This window comes from Opisthocomus hoazin, chromosome 25 (assembly GCF_030867145.1).
Source record: "Opisthocomus hoazin isolate bOpiHoa1 chromosome 25, bOpiHoa1.hap1, whole genome shotgun sequence".
NCBI lineage: Eukaryota > Metazoa > Chordata > Aves > Opisthocomiformes > Opisthocomidae > Opisthocomus > Opisthocomus hoazin.
In genome coordinates this window covers 3,901,140-3,917,850 of record NC_134438.1, presented here as the reverse complement: position 1 = coordinate 3,917,850, position 16,711 = coordinate 3,901,140, and the positions used below count along the sequence as shown (strand labels likewise).

At 53.7% G+C, this 16,711-nt stretch overlaps 2 protein-coding genes across 2 annotated transcripts in view; one reads left to right on the top strand and one right to left on the bottom strand.

The window, feature by feature from the left end:
* Positions 1-8,123, top strand: part of LOC142364180 (uncharacterized) — a 33,887-nt gene extending 25,764 nt beyond the window's left edge. Inside the window, exons 5-6 of the mRNA XM_075443302.1 lie at positions 4,337-4,655; positions 5,945-8,123. Coding sequence (XP_075299417.1) covers positions 4,337-4,655; positions 5,945-5,983 — 358 coding nt within the window. The 3' untranslated portion in view covers positions 5,984-8,123. The remainder of the gene's footprint in view (positions 1-4,336; positions 4,656-5,944) is intronic.
* Positions 8,124-11,693: 3,570 nt separating this feature from the next.
* LOC104332226 (lysozyme C-like) lies at positions 11,694-13,085 on the bottom strand. Its single transcript, XM_075442783.1, has 4 exons — positions 12,932-13,085; positions 12,427-12,585; positions 12,114-12,192; positions 11,694-11,765 (listed from the first exon to the last, which is right to left on the bottom strand). The coding sequence occupies exons 1-4, from the start codon at positions 13,083-13,085 to the stop codon at positions 11,705-11,707; spliced, it is 453 nt and encodes a 150-aa protein (XP_075298898.1). The 3' UTR covers positions 11,694-11,704.
* Positions 13,086-16,711: the final 3,626 nt, after the last annotated feature.

Genomic DNA, 16,711 nt, shown 5'->3' with positions numbered 1-16,711 from the left:
CTCCACGCACGAATCAACGCGGACTGCTGGATTTTTAGCCCTTTCTCATGCGCGATGCTTTCTCTGCTACATTTTTCACCGCTGATTTTTGCGTCTTACCCGCCAAATCGTGCTGATTTTGGAGTACGCGTGCGAAGCGAGCTGGTTAGTGTGGAGAACGGAGCAGCAGTGATCCGGTTATTGGAGCAGAAATGGCGTTTAGGATTAAATTCAGTCGCTAATCCACGTGCGTGCCTGCCTCGGCTGCTCCAGCGAGACCGTACCGGCTTCGTTTTGCTGCTTGGGTGTCCTAAACCTTGTGTGTCTTCTGAAAGCGGGGTTTAAGCATTTCTGTCTTGTTGAAATTCTGATGAAGTTGCTGTGGATGGATTCCACCCCACAGACGTTGCTGTAAGCTGCGTCTGGCTGTCTGCGCGCTAGAAAGAATTGGATTTAATATCCTCAGTTCAATGTCACCGACTCAAAATCGCCGTCTCAAAAGCAAAGAAAATCCTTTCTGCCAAGTTTCAGCATCCGTGCAGGGACAGGAGCGACTCTCACACATTGATGCAATGCACAGTCGATTCCCTTTATTGCTCCCCTTGCGTGGTTATATACATTTTTCATATCTGTACACGCGATCACGCTTATTCGGATAGGCTACAGATGTGAATCACACGCTGTTCACGCACCCCATATTCCCTTATGATTGGTAACTATGCACTAGTGCTAATAGCAACAGACTGCCTCCACGTCCTTGAACACATCTTGTTTTTGGTAGTGCACATGATGTGGGTTATCAGAACTTTCTCAATTGCTATTCTTAGCTGTCCTTTCCAGCGGCCTGTTCAGTTATGCTAACTGTTTTGCTTAAGCGGCCTAGTTGTGCTGACGCTCAAGCTACATCGACCCCAACACCTTTCCATGTCCGCAGTTCAACGTCGCTGGCTCAAAAGCGAAGAAAATCCATTTTCCACTTCAGCAGGGCGGGCAGATAACCTCCAAGTAAAGAGTTTAAAAATAAAACCCACCTACAAAATTGCTTTTTAACTTGATAACGCTCATTTCTCAGGGTTTTTTATTTTTGAAGACTGATCTCTAAATCTTTTTCTTTAGGCTGAGGCAAGAGAGGAGGAGCGTTTGGGGCGGCTTCTTGCAGCCGCTCACGTTCAGCATCTTTCTCGGTCGCTCCCCTGAGGTGGGGGGGAGAGTCATCGGCAGGTTTTCGCCCCTGTGAGGGGTATGAGGAGCTGAATCCTCGGCACGACTTCTTTTACAGCCGCTCTCCTCGTGCAGCTCTGCCTCTGATTTCAGTCTTCGGCGTCTGCCCTTTGAAGCCAGCCTGAAAGAATCCCAGAATCCCAGCGTGGCGGGGGTTGGCAGGGACCTCTGTGGGTCACCCAGCCCAACCCCCTGCCCAAGCAGGGTCACCCAGAGCAGGCTGCAGAGCACCGTGTCCAGGCGGGGCTTGAATATGTCCAGAGAAGGAGACTCCACAGCCCCTCTGGGCAGCCTGGGCCAGGGCTCTGTCACCCTCAGAGGGAAGAAGTTCTTCCTCGCGTTCAGCTGGAGCTTCCTCTGCTTCAGTTTGTGCCCGTTGCCCCTTGTCCTGTCGCTGGAAAGAGTCTGGCCCCGTCCTCCTGACCCCTACCCTGCAGATACTGGTCAGCATTTCTAAGGTCCCCTCTCAGCCTTCTCTTCTCCAGGCTGAACAAGCCCAGCTCCCTCAGCCTCTCCTCGTAGGAGAGATGCCCCAGTCCCCTCCTCATCCTTGCAGCCCTGTGCTGGACTCTCTCCAGTAGCTCCTCATCTTTCTTGAACTGGGGAGCCCAGCACTGGACCCAGTACTGCAGATGGGGCCTCCCCAGGGCAGAGCAGAGGGGGAGGAGAACCTCCTTCTACCTGCTGGCCACACTCTTCTTGATGCACCCCAGGATCCCATTGGCCTTCTTGGCAGCCAGGGCACACTGCTGGCTCATGGTCACCCTGTCGTCCCCCAGCACTCCCAGTCCCTCTCCGCAGAGCTGCTCTCCAGCAGGTCCACCCCAGCCTGTACTGGTGCCTGGGGTTGTTCCTCCCCAGGTGCAGGACCCTGCCCTTGCCCTTGTTGAGCTCCATCAGGTTCCTCTCTGCCCAACTTTCCAGCCTGTCCAGGTGTCGCTGGATCCAGCACAGCCTGACAGTGCATCCACCACTCCTCCCAGTTTAGCATCATCTGCCCAAATAAAAAGCAGCCGTTTCTTGCATGTACCACCCTCCTCAAGTCACCAGGAGATTTCCCCCCCCCCCCTTAAGATGTTTTTTTGGCACTCTGACAACCTGTTGTGCCTTCCCGGTTATTAATTTCTCCTGCTTTTCAGCTGGAAAATATCCCTGCTCTTGTTTCCACATGAGCGTTGGCGCCTGCTGCCCTCCCAAATCGGACGTGCCCGCGCTCCCTCCGTCCCTCGCCGGTCCCCCTGTCTCCAGGCTTTGTCCCCATTGCTGCTCTTCCGCCAACGCGTAGAGCGAGGAGTTTCTCTCCTTCCCACATCCCAACCGCTGCCTCGAGCCCGGCGAAGCCGTGGAATGGATTCTCTGGTGATTCCTCTGGGCAGTTCCCATCTCCGGCGTCCTCTGGAGCTGACCTCCTCCCCGGGCCCCGTGGCCGCCTTCCCTTTACCCCAGCAACACAGGGAGTTTTCCAGACCTGCCCTGCCCTGCCCCTGCCCCTGCCCGTCCCCATCCCCAGGGGGGGAAAAATAGGATTATTATTTTGGCAGGCAGCATTAAAATCACATGGATCCGGGCGAGCGCAGTCCTGGTGAATTTGAGCCTCGCTCCACCAGACTCTGTCCCAGCGAGCTCCGTCCTCCTGCAGCTCACGTGGAGCTTTGCCTAACAAAGCGCCGAAATGTTCATCGCAGTAATCAGCAAAGCGGTTTTCCCATTTTTTTGCCCCGTTGCCGTGAAGGAACGTGGTGTTTTCTGCCAAACAAGAAGGTACGGTGTGGAGTGGTCAGTCCGGCAATGAGCGGTGAGGTTAACGAAGGCATTTAGGTCACTGTGTTCCGAGGTGGTGCTACCGGCGGGTTTTCTTTAGCTATAGATTAATTATTCTTAATTATAATTTTCTTAATCTGTAGGTTAATGTGCATCTACGTTTGAGTTTTCTTAAGCCGGTGTTGGTTTGAGGCCGGTAAAAGCAACGGACCACAGACTTTAAGCAGGGGTTTAAGACTGGCTGAGGTTTTATGGGCGCTTGGAAGCAGCTGGGAGACGTGGCAGGTAAAATTGCAGAGACGCTGCATCTCTCTGGCTGTTCGTCCCTTGCTGCGTTACGTGCGGAGACCACGTCTGCAGGTCCAGACCGCGACCCGAGACGCGGGGCTGCTCTACGGCAGCAGAATAAGAACCCAAACTTGTGGCCAGACCCTTGGCGTGAGCGTATACACACCTATCGACCTAGATGATCTACCTAGATTACCTGGTAAAGATCGTTGACCTAAATGATCTACCTCGATTACCTAGTAAAGATCACTGACCTAAATGGCCTACCTTGATTACCTAGTAAAGATCACTGACCTAAAGATTGTTTACTTGAAGATTATCTGCCTAGATTATCTATCCCATCTACCTAAATATTATCTGCCTACATTATCTCCCTAGATGATCTACCTAAAGATCATCCACCTGAATTTTCCACCTAGATTATCTACCTAAATTAACCACCTGAAGATGTTATCTGCCTAAAGATTATATACCTAGATTATCTACCAAATTAAACGTGGGTTTGCCCGCTGCATGGTTCAGATGAAGCATCCCGCGGAAGCTCAACATTCACCTGAAAGACAGTCTTTGGCATGACGTTGGGGTGAGCTGACCCTTGATGGCAGGATGGGGGCTACCCAGAAGCTGAAAGGAGGTAAATTTGTCAGCCTCCGCTCATTTAGCTGGAGCTAAAAGTTGGCCAGTGCCAAATTAACGTCTAGTCCCAGTGATGGCGAACCCAACCCTGGAGCTAAAGCTGGTACCTGCTGAGAGCGAGCAGCGTTTTGGTCGTTAGAGCCTCCTCAAGAGGTAATGAAGGCTCTTGATGGAGACCATTCCCTTGTTGACTAGATTAGACAATAACAGGGATAAAACTCACTCACTAAGGAGCAGAGACAGCCAGTTGCCTCAGAATATCCTTTCTTACCGCAGGATGCAGAACCCTGACATCGTTTGTTGGGAGGAGACAACGCTGTTGTTCAGCGAGCGGGGCGCAAGGTCTAGTTGCCCGAGCTACTCTGGCGGAATCCGCCCATTTATTTTTAAGCTACGCGTTGTACCAAAAGCCTGGGGTTGTAGTGAGCTCGTCTCCCTCGTTGTTTTGCAGGGTGTCCAGTGAGGAATGCAATGGGATCAATAGCATGTCGGCGGAGAGCGGCCCTCGAACGAGACTGAGAAATTTGCCGGTAATGGGGGATGGACTAGAAACCACCCAAATGTCTATGACACAGTCACGGGCTCAACCCCAACAAGGCAGCGCTGTAAGCGTTAATCCCCCTCCGCCGGAGACCTCCAACCCCAACAAACCCAAGCGACAGAGCAACCAGCTGCAGTATCTGCTCAAGGTGGTGCTGAAGACGCTATGGAAGCACCAGTTTGTGTGGCCTTTCCAGCAGCCTGTGGACGCCATCAAGCTGAACTTCCCTGTAAGTAGAGGCCGAGAGACAGGACGATGGTTCTCAGTGGAAGGAGTGAGACCATTTGGGTCTGGCCTGTGTCTGTCCTTCTCCTGAAATGATAGGATCCACCACCAGGCTCTCTCCCAGTAGCACCAGTGCTCCCAGTTTCTATCCCGATACCCTTGGTCCCTCCCCCAGTCGCTGCCAGTGCCCCTAGGCTCTTTCCCAGTTCCCCCCACTGCTCCCAGTCCCTCTGCAGGCCCCCACGGGCCTCTCCCAGTGCTCCCAGTCCCCCTAGTCTTTCTCCAAGGGCTCCCAGTCTCTCTCCCAGTCCCCCTAGTACTCTCAGTCCTTCTTCCAGTGCTCCAAATCCCTTTCCTAGCCCTCCTGGTCACAGAATCACAGAATCACAGAATGTTCGGGGTTGGCAGGGACCTCTGTGGGTCACCCAGTCCAACCCTCCTGCCGAAGCAGGGTCACCCAGAGCAGGCTGCAGAGCACCGCGTCCAGGCGGGTCTTGAATATGTCCAGAGAAGGAGACTCCACAGCCTCCCTGGGCAGCCTGGGCCAGGGCTCTGTCACCCTCAGAGGGAAGAAGTTCTTCCTCGCGTTCAGCTGGAGCTTCCTCTGCTTCACTTTGTGCCCACTGCCCCTTGTCCTGTCACTGTGCACCACTGCAAAGAGTCTGGCCCCGTCTTCCCGACCCCCACCCTGCAGATATTTAGAGGCATTTCTAAGGTCCCCTCTCAGCCTTCTCTTCTCCAGGCTGAACAAGCCCAGCTCCCTCAGCCTCTCCTCGTAGGAGAGATGCTCCAGTCACCTCCTCATCCTTGCAGCCCTGTGCTGGACTCTCTCCAGTAGCTCCTCATCTTTCCTGAAGTGGGGAGCCCAGAACTGGACAGAGTACTCCAGATGAGGCCTCACTAGGGCAGTGTAGAGGGGAAGGAGAACCTCCCTCGACCTGCTGGACACACTCCTCCTAATGCACCCCAAGATGCCATTGGCCTTCTTGGCAGCCAGGGCACACTGCTGGCTCATGGTCAACCTGTCGTCCACCAGCACTCCCAGGTCCTTCTCCGCAGTGCTGCTCTTCAGCAGGTTTGCCCCAAGCCTGTACTGATGCATGGGGTTGTTCCTCCCCAGGTGCAGGACCCTGCATTTGCCTTTGTTGAACCTCATCAGGTTCCTCTCTGCCCCACTCTCCAGCCTGTCCAGGTCACGCTGAATGGCAGCACAGCCTTCTGGTGTATCTACCACACCTCCCAGTTTGGTGTCATCAGAAACTTGCTGAGGGTACATTCTAACTCTTCATCCAGGTCGTTGATGAAGTTAAAGAAGACTCGGCCCAGTACTGACCGCTGAGGGACACCACTCGTTACCGGCCTCCAACTAGACTCAGCGCCGCTGACAACCCTCTGAGTTCCGCCATTCAGCCAGTTCTCAATCCACCTCACCGACCACTCGTCCAGCCCAGACTTCCTGAGCTTCCCTAGGAGGATGTTATGGGAGACAGTGTCAAAAGCCCTGCTGAAGTCTAGGTAGACAACATCCACGGCTCTCCCTTCATCTACCCAGCCAGTCATGCCGTCATAGAAAGCTACCAGATTGGTCAGGCATGATTTCCCCTTGGTGAATCCATGGTGATTACTCCTGATAACCTTCTTTTCCTCCACTGTCACCTGAACTAACGCCCCCCCTCACCTTGCTGAGGATGATTTTGGGTGCTAGGTACTCGGGGGTGCCGCACAGCGTCCAGGAACGGCCCTTTACTCGCTTGATGAAGCCGAAATCTGTCACCTGAGGTCACAGGGACATCCTGGGGGGGTGGTGGGGACCACCCCAGGGACCATGCTGGGGGTGGTGGGGACCACCCTGAAGTCATAGGGACAACCTGGGGGTGGTGGGGACCATCCCAGGAGCAATGGGGACCTCCTGGAGGTGATGGGGACCACCCTGAGGTCATGGGGACCATCTTGGGAGTGATGGGAACCATCCCAGGAGCAATGAGGACTACCCCGAGGCCATGGGGACCTCCTGGAGGTGATGGGGACCACCCCATGGCCATGGGGACCATCTTGGGAGCGACAGGGACCACCCCAGGGACCATGCTGGGGCCCTGCGGCCACCGTGGGAGGGTGACGGTGGCCTTGGTGCCCACCTTGAAGGAGTACCCGAGGTGGATGAGGAAGGGGAAGGCGACAGCTTCTCGTTCAGTGTGTGCTCGATCTGCTCCAGCTTCACCACCTGCGAGGACATTCCGTCACCCCCAGGGACATCCGATGTCACCCCTCCCTCCCCGGGGACAGTCGGGACACCTCGGGGTACAGCCCATCCCACCAGGCTGGGAACACCGGCGTGTCCCCCCATCAACGCTGGGGACACTGAGCTCTCCCCAGGACGGAGGACACTGAGGTCACGTCCTGTGACTGAGGGTACCGGGGTCCCCCCTGCTTTGGGGACGCTGAAGTGCCCCCAGAACCAGCACCACCAGTGTCCCTGACACCAGCATCCCCCCGTGTTGGGGACATCAAGGTCCCCTCAAGATCAATGATATCAACATGAGTCCCCCCAACTTTGGGGACACCAAAGTCCCCCCAGATCTGGGGACACCAAAGTCCTCCCACCCTGGGCCCATCACAGTCCCCCCAGATTTGATGACACCAATGTCCCCCCATGTTGGGGACACCAAGGTCACCTCAAGGCCCACGACATCAACATGTGTGCCTTCATTCTGGGGACACAGACTTTGTCTCCAGGGTGACACGTGGCCCACGCTGGGATGGGCTCCCTGCCCCTCTCAGTATGGTCTGAACCTCCCAGTACCCGCAGTCTGGGGGGGCAAGTACCCCCCCCTTTCAACCAGGGAAACTGAGGCTGGGAGGAGTTGAGCGCCTGGAGGACCCAGGCGTCTGGAAACAAGCACTCCCGCCCCCAGGTGAGCCCCAACTCGGGTCCACCCCCCTCTAAACAGCCCAGGGGTTGGCGGGGGGACCCCTTTGCCCCCCCCAGTCAGGGCTGACCCTGGGGGCTCCCCGCCGACCCTCCCTTTCGGGGTCCCCCTGTCCCAGGCGGTTCCCGGGGAGGTCTCCCCAGTCACGCCCCCCCCCATCGCGGAGGAGCCCCCCCAGTGATCCCTGTGAGTGTCACCAGTGTAACCCGGAGGGGCTGTTCTCACTGCGGGTCAGGATCATGGCACAGCCCGAACAGCCTCGGTTCTCTGTGAGTACTTGGGGCGGGGCGGGGGCAAGGTAAGGGACTCCTGAATAATCCCCTGAGGCGGCTGGGCCTCGGGAGAGCAGGGGTGCAAACTGCGGAGATAAGGAGGCTGCGGGTAATCTGGAGACCCCCGCTGGTGATAAGCATTTCTTGCAAATGTAACGAATGTGTACGTTAACAATGCATAAATACCTAGTAAGGGTGTCCTTTCGGTGCACGCGTTCGGAGGAGAGATCCCCCGTGTGCCCGGCGCCGCAATAAAGAATCCTTGTTTCATAGTGTGCCGACTCGTGAGTCTGCAGCTCCGGCTTTTCACGGCATCATTTCATTTTTGTGTGCACGTGTGTGCATGGATGCGTGTTGCGTGTGTGTGTGCGCACCTCTGCGTGCGTGTAGCTCACAGTCACAGAGTGCTCTGGGCGGGAAGGGACCTCCAGGGGTCACCCAGCCCAGCCCCCGCAGCGAGCAGGGACATCTTCCCCTGGGTCTGGATGCCCAGAGCCCCATCCAGCCTGGCCTGGAATGGTTCCAGGGACGGGGCATCGACTGCCTCTGCGGGCAGCCTGGGCCGGCGTTTCACCACCCTCGTCCTAAAACGTTTCTTCCTGATACCCAGCCGAAATCTGCCCCCCCTCAGTGGAAAGCCGTTGCTCCTTGTCCTGTCACAGCAAGCCCTGCTGAAAGTATTTTCTGCCTCTTTCCTATAGCCCCTCCAGGCACTGGCAGCTGCTCTCAGGTCTCCCCGCAGCCTTCCCTTCCCCAGGCTGCCCAGCCCCAGCTCTCCCAGCCTTTCCTCCCAGCAGAGGGGTTCCAGCCCTTGCATCATTGCTGGGGCCTCCTCTGGCCCCGCTCCCACAGCTCCAGCTCTGTCCTGTGCTGAGGGCTCCAGAGCTGGACGCAGGGCTCACGGGGGGTCTCAGCAGAGCAGGGCAGAGGGGCAGAAGCCTCCCCTCGCCCTGTGCCCTCGCTGCTGGGGATGCAGCCCAGGTCACAGCTGGCTTTCACACTGCTGAGTCATGTCCAGCTTTTCATCCCGCAGCACCCCCAAGTCCTTCTCGTCAGGGCCGCTCTCCATCCCTGCATCCCCCAGCCTCCTGCTGCGAACAGAGAGGGTCCCGTCTGGGTCACCAGTTGATTCCAAGACCCGGCAGTGACCCAGCAGCACAACGCACACCGCTCAGTGGGTATGCTTTATTGTGGTGCCGGGCACATGGGGATCTCTCCTCCAAACGTGCGCCAAACACCCTTTTCATGCCAGGTTAATTACAATCCCAAGATACAGATTCATTACATTTCCGAGAAATGCTTGGCATATTCATGCTTGTCCCGTGAACCAATTAGCAGATGTTAACGTCTTTTGCTCATGTCTGCTGGTGCCTCCAGGTGGTTGTCAGGGGGCTTCAGATGAAGGCCCGTGCTCTTCGTCGCAGTGTCCGCTGGTTGACCTTTGTGTCTGCGCCAGCTCAGCTCTAAGATCACCTATGCCGCGTCCCTCCAGGTTGCTTTGCTCTCATCTCGTTGCCCTCTTGGTGCCTCTCTATCTCTGGAGCTTGGTGCCTCCGCCCTCCCAAGGCCGAGCTGTCTGGAGTGGAATTATTTAGGCGTCCCTTATCCTACAGCTACCCCAGTTCTCCACTGGGAACCAAGACGTGCTTTGGTTTTACTTCTTTTGTTGCTCCATCAGAGCCTTGCACTTGGGCTTGTTGAGCCTCCTGAGGTTCACACGGGCCCGCCTCTCCAGCTTGTCCAGGTCCCTCTGGATGGCATCCCGTCCTTCTGGTGTGGAACCTGCACCACTCAGCGTGGCGTCGTCTGCAGACTCGGTGAGGGTGCACTCGATCTCGCTAAGTCATTGACGAGAACGTTAAACAGCCCCAGTCCCAGCACGGACCCCTGAGGGACACCGCTTGTTACCAGTGTCCATCTGGACATCGAGCCGTTGACCACTACCCTCTGGCTGTGACCTTCCAACCAGTTCCTTAGCCGCCGAGCAGTCCGCCCATCCAATCCGTGTTTCGCCAAGTTAGAGAGAAGGATGTGGCGAGGGGCTGTGGGATGTGTTTTCGCCACTCGAGGAGTAAGGGAGCTTCACTCTGCTCAGCCAGAGAGGGGAACAGGATGAGGCCACCGCTGCTGCTTTGGTTCTGCTGAGCGCGGTGTGCGTCTGTCTGCACGCGTGTGGCCAGTCGTGTCTGTCTGTGTGTCTGTGCATACGTGTACACGTGTGTGTGGGTGTGCTGGGGTCTCTGTGCGCGGGAGTGCATGCGTATGTGTGCGTGCGTGTCCTGTTTGTCTCTGCACGTGTGTGTGTACGTGTGTGTGTGTGTGTGCGCATGTGCGTGCATGTGTGTGTGCGTGTGCCTGCCGGGAGCCCGTGCTCGGCCTTGCTCCTGCTTGGAGCTGGGCTTGCGGAGCTGGAGCAGGGCTCAGCAGCCCCAAGCAGGGACGCATTCTGTTTGCAGAGGGTTTACTTCCACAGCCCCTGGGATTTTCTGGCTGACCACGTCCCTTGGAGATGCATGCGTGGTCTTAATTTTTAGGTAGACAGAAAGCATCCCTTTACCGGGCTTGAACCGCCAAGCCAGAACCCCAGAGAAGAAGGTTTGTTCACATCCCCGGACGGTGGGAAGTACCTGCACTGAAGACAATGAGAAGCTAAGGCTCTGACTCAAGTGTTTGTGAGTTTTCTCAAAAACCTCCTGGATGCCAGTGTGTAAAATAGCTCTGCTCTGAGTTACTCCATCAGAGACTGGAGTCTCCTGGGTCACTGGGGGAGAAGGAGCCCCCGTCCACCCTGCAGCTGGGAAGAGGGTCTTCCGACAAGGCCGCTGGGAGCATTTTCATTCTTATTAGATTCAGCCATCTAGACAAACATGCCTTTCCTCCTTGGTTTATACATTCACATACGACAGGAGTTAAAGCATCCCTTTATTGCACGAACGTAAAAGCAGCCACTGCTCACCAAGCAGCAGAACAAAGCTTATGAAGGAGCAAACACCGTTCCAGTATTGTCACCTTCCGTTTGTGCACCGTTTCTGGATTCAGCCTGCGTTTAAAAATAGGACTCGTGACCTAAATGGCAACACATTTCTCTTTCCTAATTGGCTTCCCAAGCCATTATTTCCTCACAGAGATGTGCCCTGCATCTTCCCTGGAATGTGTTTGATCTGAGGCCTCAAGAGGTGAGAAAAAAATCCGTGTTCAGCCGGGCCAGATTTCCGTACGGGTCAGTGCCCTATCTCTCACGCCAGCCGGGAGCAGGTGCTCAGATGAATGGGAGGAGCGAGGTCGTCTTCAGCATAGTTGTTTCTCTCTGTCAACTGTACTACCCAGCTCAGTCAGAGACTGTGTCCTACTGCTACTGCAAGTGCCAGTATGCAGGTTTTGTACCAACCATGGCATTCATGGATTTTCATATTCTCTGTACTCAGCTAAGAAAGAACAAAAGAATGGAAAAAGGTGAGGGAGGGAGGGAGGGAGGAGGGGGGAGGATGGGAGAGATGAAGGAGAAGAGGAAAAGAGACAAATAGAGAGAGAAACCCTAGACGTTGGCAAGCCCTGCTAGTCAGGACGACAAAACAAACCTCGAGACAGGATCATGCAAGTAAATGGCTGAAACTCCAGCTGTAACGCACTTTTGCTAAGCTTTGTTTCTACTAAGCCGCCAGCCTTTAAGTTCTCTGCTTGCGTTGCAGTAGAGCAAAGTCCTCATAGCGTTAACAGTAGCCAGCACCCTTTCTACCAGAGCAATGCGCTGCCTTGAATTCCCCACACCCGTCCGTTTTCGCTAGCCTCCGCTCCATACACACTCCCTCTTCACCATGGGTGGTCCCGAGATCAGGTGCTGCTTGCGGAGTCATTTAGCAGCCCTTGACGTAGGAACTCAGGTTTTTGCCTTTGCAATGGTTTTTCCAGCCGTACCTGGAAGAGAAATACATGATGCCAGCTGAGGGGATAGGCAGTGATTGAATTCGTTCAAAAACCACACTTATGTGCAGACAGCTGGCTGGGCATGAAAGGTAGGAATCAGAGAAAATTCTGATGAGCTCAGTCTAGGGAGCTGGGGGAAGGGAACCACGGGGAGAGCTCTGGGAGGGGAGGGAAAGTTAGGGTGTTAGGGCAGATGCTGGAGCCAGGACGCCTTTCAGCTCTAGGAGAAGGACTGTGCTAAACTTTACCAAATACAGCTTCCCACCCACTGGCCCCCCCAGGCCCCAGTCAACAGCAGGATTTTCTTTTGTCCCCAGTGCCCACTGCAAATATCCTTACCAGGGAGTGAGGCCACGAGCCTGTTCAGCAATCTTCTTGGCACACTTAATATCGTCTTCAAGATTATTATTCAGAAGCTCTGTAGAGAAGGGAGAAAAAGTCAGTATGGAGGAAAGAGGGGTAGAGGGAGAGCAGGGATAGATGGGCAGAAGGAAAGGTGTTCATTCATCAGGAAGGCTAGGAGGGATACAGAGGAGATGGATGAACATGGAGAGAAATGCCCAGAGCAGCTGCTAGGTGGATGTGATGGACAGATCAGGGTGCTTTCATCGAGAGGATGAAGGAAGGCTCGTTGTTCTGTCCCACCACTTACTTGAGCAATTGATACGACAGCCATTGACGGCTCCACGGGTCTTGCCATCATTACACCAGTACTTGCTGTTGATCTGAAAGATCCCGTAGTCCCTGCTTGGACCATTGTCGTTATACGCTTCGGTGTTGTAATTGCTCTCGTGTTTCACCAGGCAAATCCCTGCAGGGGGAAGAGAGGAACATCAAGGGATGCTCGGGGTAAATAAGAGGGAAGAGATGAAGAGATTAAGGACGGATGAAGAGCTGGAGATGTAAACCGGTGATACGGTAAGTCTGAGGAATGGATGGAGAAGTGCTTGGAAGGAGAAAGTTCTGGATGGGTATTTGTTGTGTAAGCCATAGAAGGGGGCAAGGAAGGGGATGGGGCAAGGAAGGGGATGAGGCAGAGAGATGGTGAAGTCAAAGGACTGGAGGGACAGAACAGTACTGCTGGAAGGTTGCAAAGAAGCTGAGAGGGACAAGGGTGGTATAGGTGGAGAGGTGCAATGGGAGCTCATTATACTCACAGTCAGCTATGGTCGTGCCCTTGAAGCCCTCAAAGCCATGCTTACGCAGGATCTTCACCAACTCACATCGGCGGATGGTTTTTCCCTCAGTGCCTGGCACAGCCAGGCCGAGGAAGGCCAGAAGAAAGCCGAAGAAGAGCACTGAGTTTCTCATAGTGCAGTCCACAGCAAGGAAGTGCCAAAGCGACTTCAGCTGTCTGTCTGTCAGGGCTGCCTTCAATGCCAGCCTTTTATTCCTGCTCCCAGGAGGAGGACCTACCAGCTAGCCAAGCATGTCTGGGAAGTGTGGAGCGCCTTTATGGTAACGAGCCAATAAGGAAGCAGGCCAAAAGCCAAAGACGTGTCCTGGAGGATGCCAGTGCCTGCTCCACCAGCCCTGCAAGGTTGGGGCTGGGCCTGGGCTTCTGTCTTTCAGATACTTACTAAATTGGTCATGTGCAGCTTTTAAGGGCATTCGCACTCAGGTTCACACACCATTCGCATCTCCGAGGGCAGACACGTGGACACAGCAAAATGTCCAAGTGCCAGAACACACCTCTTTGCAGATGCCTCGAAACTCGAATTTTTACTGAAATCTCATCCTGCGGGCATCGCATTTACTTTCTTTACCAGTCACCAAGATCCTACATCTCAGCCACACATACTGATACCACCACAGCCCTCAAAACTCAGCACCCCAGCCGTACCGATGCTTCCCTGCACCATTGTTAATCAAGTGATTAGCTCAGCTTTCAGATAATTATGCTGAGGCCTGCTGTGGGAACCCATATAATTTGAGGCAGAACAGCACTGTCTCATGACCCTGAAGGATCAGCGCCTCCTGTGCCTCCCTTCTTCGTTCTCAGGAGATAAGCTGTTTGCACACATCCAGCTGCAAAAGATCCTGGAAAACAGCAACCGTGAACTGGCATTCGCAAAGCCGTGAATCCAAAGCTGATTGGCTCTAGTAACTATTGCATTAAATATAAGGTATTCACTTGAGCAATAAAATGATTCTGATCAAGCACAAGATCGGGGTCCGTGAAGCCATTTGCCACAAATGGTGCCCGAACATGGGTTTTCGAACATGCAGATGTTCGGACATAAAGATATTTGGATATAAAGATATGTAGACATGAAGATATTCAGAGTTGGAGATTATTACCAGTGGTGAACTGCAGCTGGGACCAAGAGAAGAGACATATGCACGCGTGCGCACACATAAGGGGAGACATCACCCTTCGCTGGAATGATTGAGGTGAGCGGCTGCGGATTTATAAGATGGGACAGTCAGCTACAAAGGAGCAAAAGCTCCATCAAGAGATTTTACAGAGAATTTTGAAAGGACAAGGGCCTGCGGTATCAGTTACAAAGTTGGTTAAATTGTTAGTGTGGATAAGAGACTATTGCTCGTGGTACCCTTCCTCAGGTTGATATGATAGCTTGTTGTGGCCAAAGGTGGGGGAGGAATTGCACACAAAACAGGACTTGCAGCTTGAAGTCCCTGAGGAAATCATTATTACTTGGAAAACAGTGTACACAGCTTTATATATTCTACAGCTCGCAGAGACTATCTTACAAGCATCGGCTGCCCCTCCTCCGTTCTTTGCAAAAGCAGGAACAGACTGAGCTGCAGTCTTCTGAAATATTTAGTCCTGCGTACGATGAAACCCCTAACTCCACACAGGGAATGCGGGGGGTAGATCCGCCAGAATCTGACGATCCTTTTGATCCCGGAGAAATAGACACCGAGGATGGAGCTGATTTATACCCACCACTAACTCCGGTGAAGGTTACGGCAACCCCTGCCCCCACAGCAGATGAAATTTTACAGGCACAATGACAAAAATCAATATCGCGTATCTCACTCATTAACCGCCCCCGGATTTGCTCCTAAAGTGCTCCCTTCTGCTTCTACACCCCCACCCCCCTTTGGCTCCTGCACAGCCTCTGACTCGTACGGGACCACTGAATGTTGTCAGACAGTTGAACGTATTGTTAGATAGATGTAGGATTGATGCACTCTGCAAAGGAGATGTTTCTATCCTTCAAGCTATGCCTGTAGTATATAACCCTAACCAAGCCCCAGAGTATGCTTATTTACCATACGAGGCTATTAAGGAAGTTTGGAAATCCATACAAGACTATGGTCTCCAGGCTTCGTCTACTATGAACCTCATACATGCTATAGGAGAATCTTCTGTCATGACCCCTTCTGACTGGCGATCAGTACTTCGCATGGTTCTGTCATCTGCACAATATACTGTCTGGGCATCAGAATATAAGGAACTTGTGATTGTGCAAGTTATGGAGAATATTTCTGCTGGATTAGGTATTGGAGAAAACGAGTTGCTGGGTCAAGAAAATTACGCCATGGGGGGAGCACAAGTGACACTGCCAGTCCGGTATTTCTGCAAGCCAGGGATTTAACTCTCAAGGCCTTGCGAAAGGTGCCAGATCCTGGCCGGCGAGAAACATCTTTTGTATCAATTCGACAGCGATCTCAGGAACCCTACGTTCAGATTTTAGATCAGCTACAAACTGCTATTATGAGGCAAACTGAACAAGAGGAAGCCGCTGAGATCTTGCTATCTCAGCTTGCAACCGCAAAAGTACATCAGGGTCCCTCTGCAGCAGTTGGCGAACCAGACCTGAGATCAGAGCAGGGTGAATTCCAGCCTAAAGCCGCGCAGCCCCTCCGGCACCGCACAGCCCACAGCACCAGCAGCCACCGCACCAGGCGGCTCCGCGAACCTGGCACTGAGGGGCACACGACCCCCTGCGCGCTGCCCCTTCCTGCTGAGCCAGCGGGCTCCTCTCAACCGGCAAATGGCGGCACGGCACGGCGCCCCCCCCTGCCCCACTCCCGGCGCACCCATCCAGCCCGGCGCGACCCAGAAGCGGCATGGCGAGAACCATTTTCCTTACGTCCAAGCCCTTGGTTGGAAAAAGTGTGTACAATTCAACTACTGCCGTAGAACTCCTTGTGGACAAGCAGCTGGCATTAGGTCACCTGGTGCCATCTACCAGCCCACGGAACACCCCTAGATCTGTCATTCCAAAAAAGTCTTGTAAATGGAGATTATTACAGGATCTGCAGGCTATAAATGCAGTGATGACCCCAATGCAGCCACTACAACCTGGTGTCCCTAACCCAGCTGTGATCCCAGAAGATTGGCCTCTTTTTGTTATTGATTGAAAGGACTGGGTTTTTACAATTTTTTTACACCCTGATCATTGTGCTCATTTTGCATTTTCTGTGCCTTCATTTAACAACAGTAAACCCATGCAGCGATACCGCTGGGTCGTTCTGCCACAAGGCACGATGAATAGCCCCATGATTTGCCAGGTAGTCATGGATGCAGCACTAAAAGAAGAGCAGCAATCTTTCAATCAGATCTACTTATATCACTATATGGACAACATCCTGTGCTGCTCACTGCTTTTGCTAAATTAGAATAGTCATTAAAGATCTAGAGGTTACAGATAGCCCCGGAAAAGGTGCAGACAGAGCAGCCCTGGAAGTATCGAGGATGGAAACTTTTGACTTCACAAGTGTTCCCACAACCATTGCGTATTGTTGATCAGGTCACCACTCTTCATGATTTACAGAAATTATTAGGAACAATTAATTGGGTACGACCTCTTTTAGGCATCACAACTGAAGAGTTGTCCCCTCTGTTTACCTTGTTGAAAGGGGACTCAGATTTCCTATCTTCCAGGAGATTGACACCAGAAGCAAAAACTGTCTTGCAGAAAGTTTCTGATAAAATCGCAACTTCCTTTGCCTCCAGAATCAAT

Excerpts from the sequence above, each read along its gene's own strand:
- LOC104332226 (XM_075442783.1), bottom strand. The coding sequence starts at position 13,085 with ATGAGAAACTCAGTGCTCTTCTTCGGCTTTCTTCTGGCCTTCCTCGGC. Across the intron at positions 12,586-12,931 it reads GGGCACGACCATAGCTGACT|GGATTTGCCTGGTGAAACAC; the intron begins GTGAGTATAATG and ends TTCCCCCTGCAG. Across the intron at positions 11,766-12,113 it reads GCTCGTGGCCTCACTCCCTG|GTACGGCTGGAAAAACCATT; the intron begins GTAAGGATATTT and ends TTTCTCTTCCAG.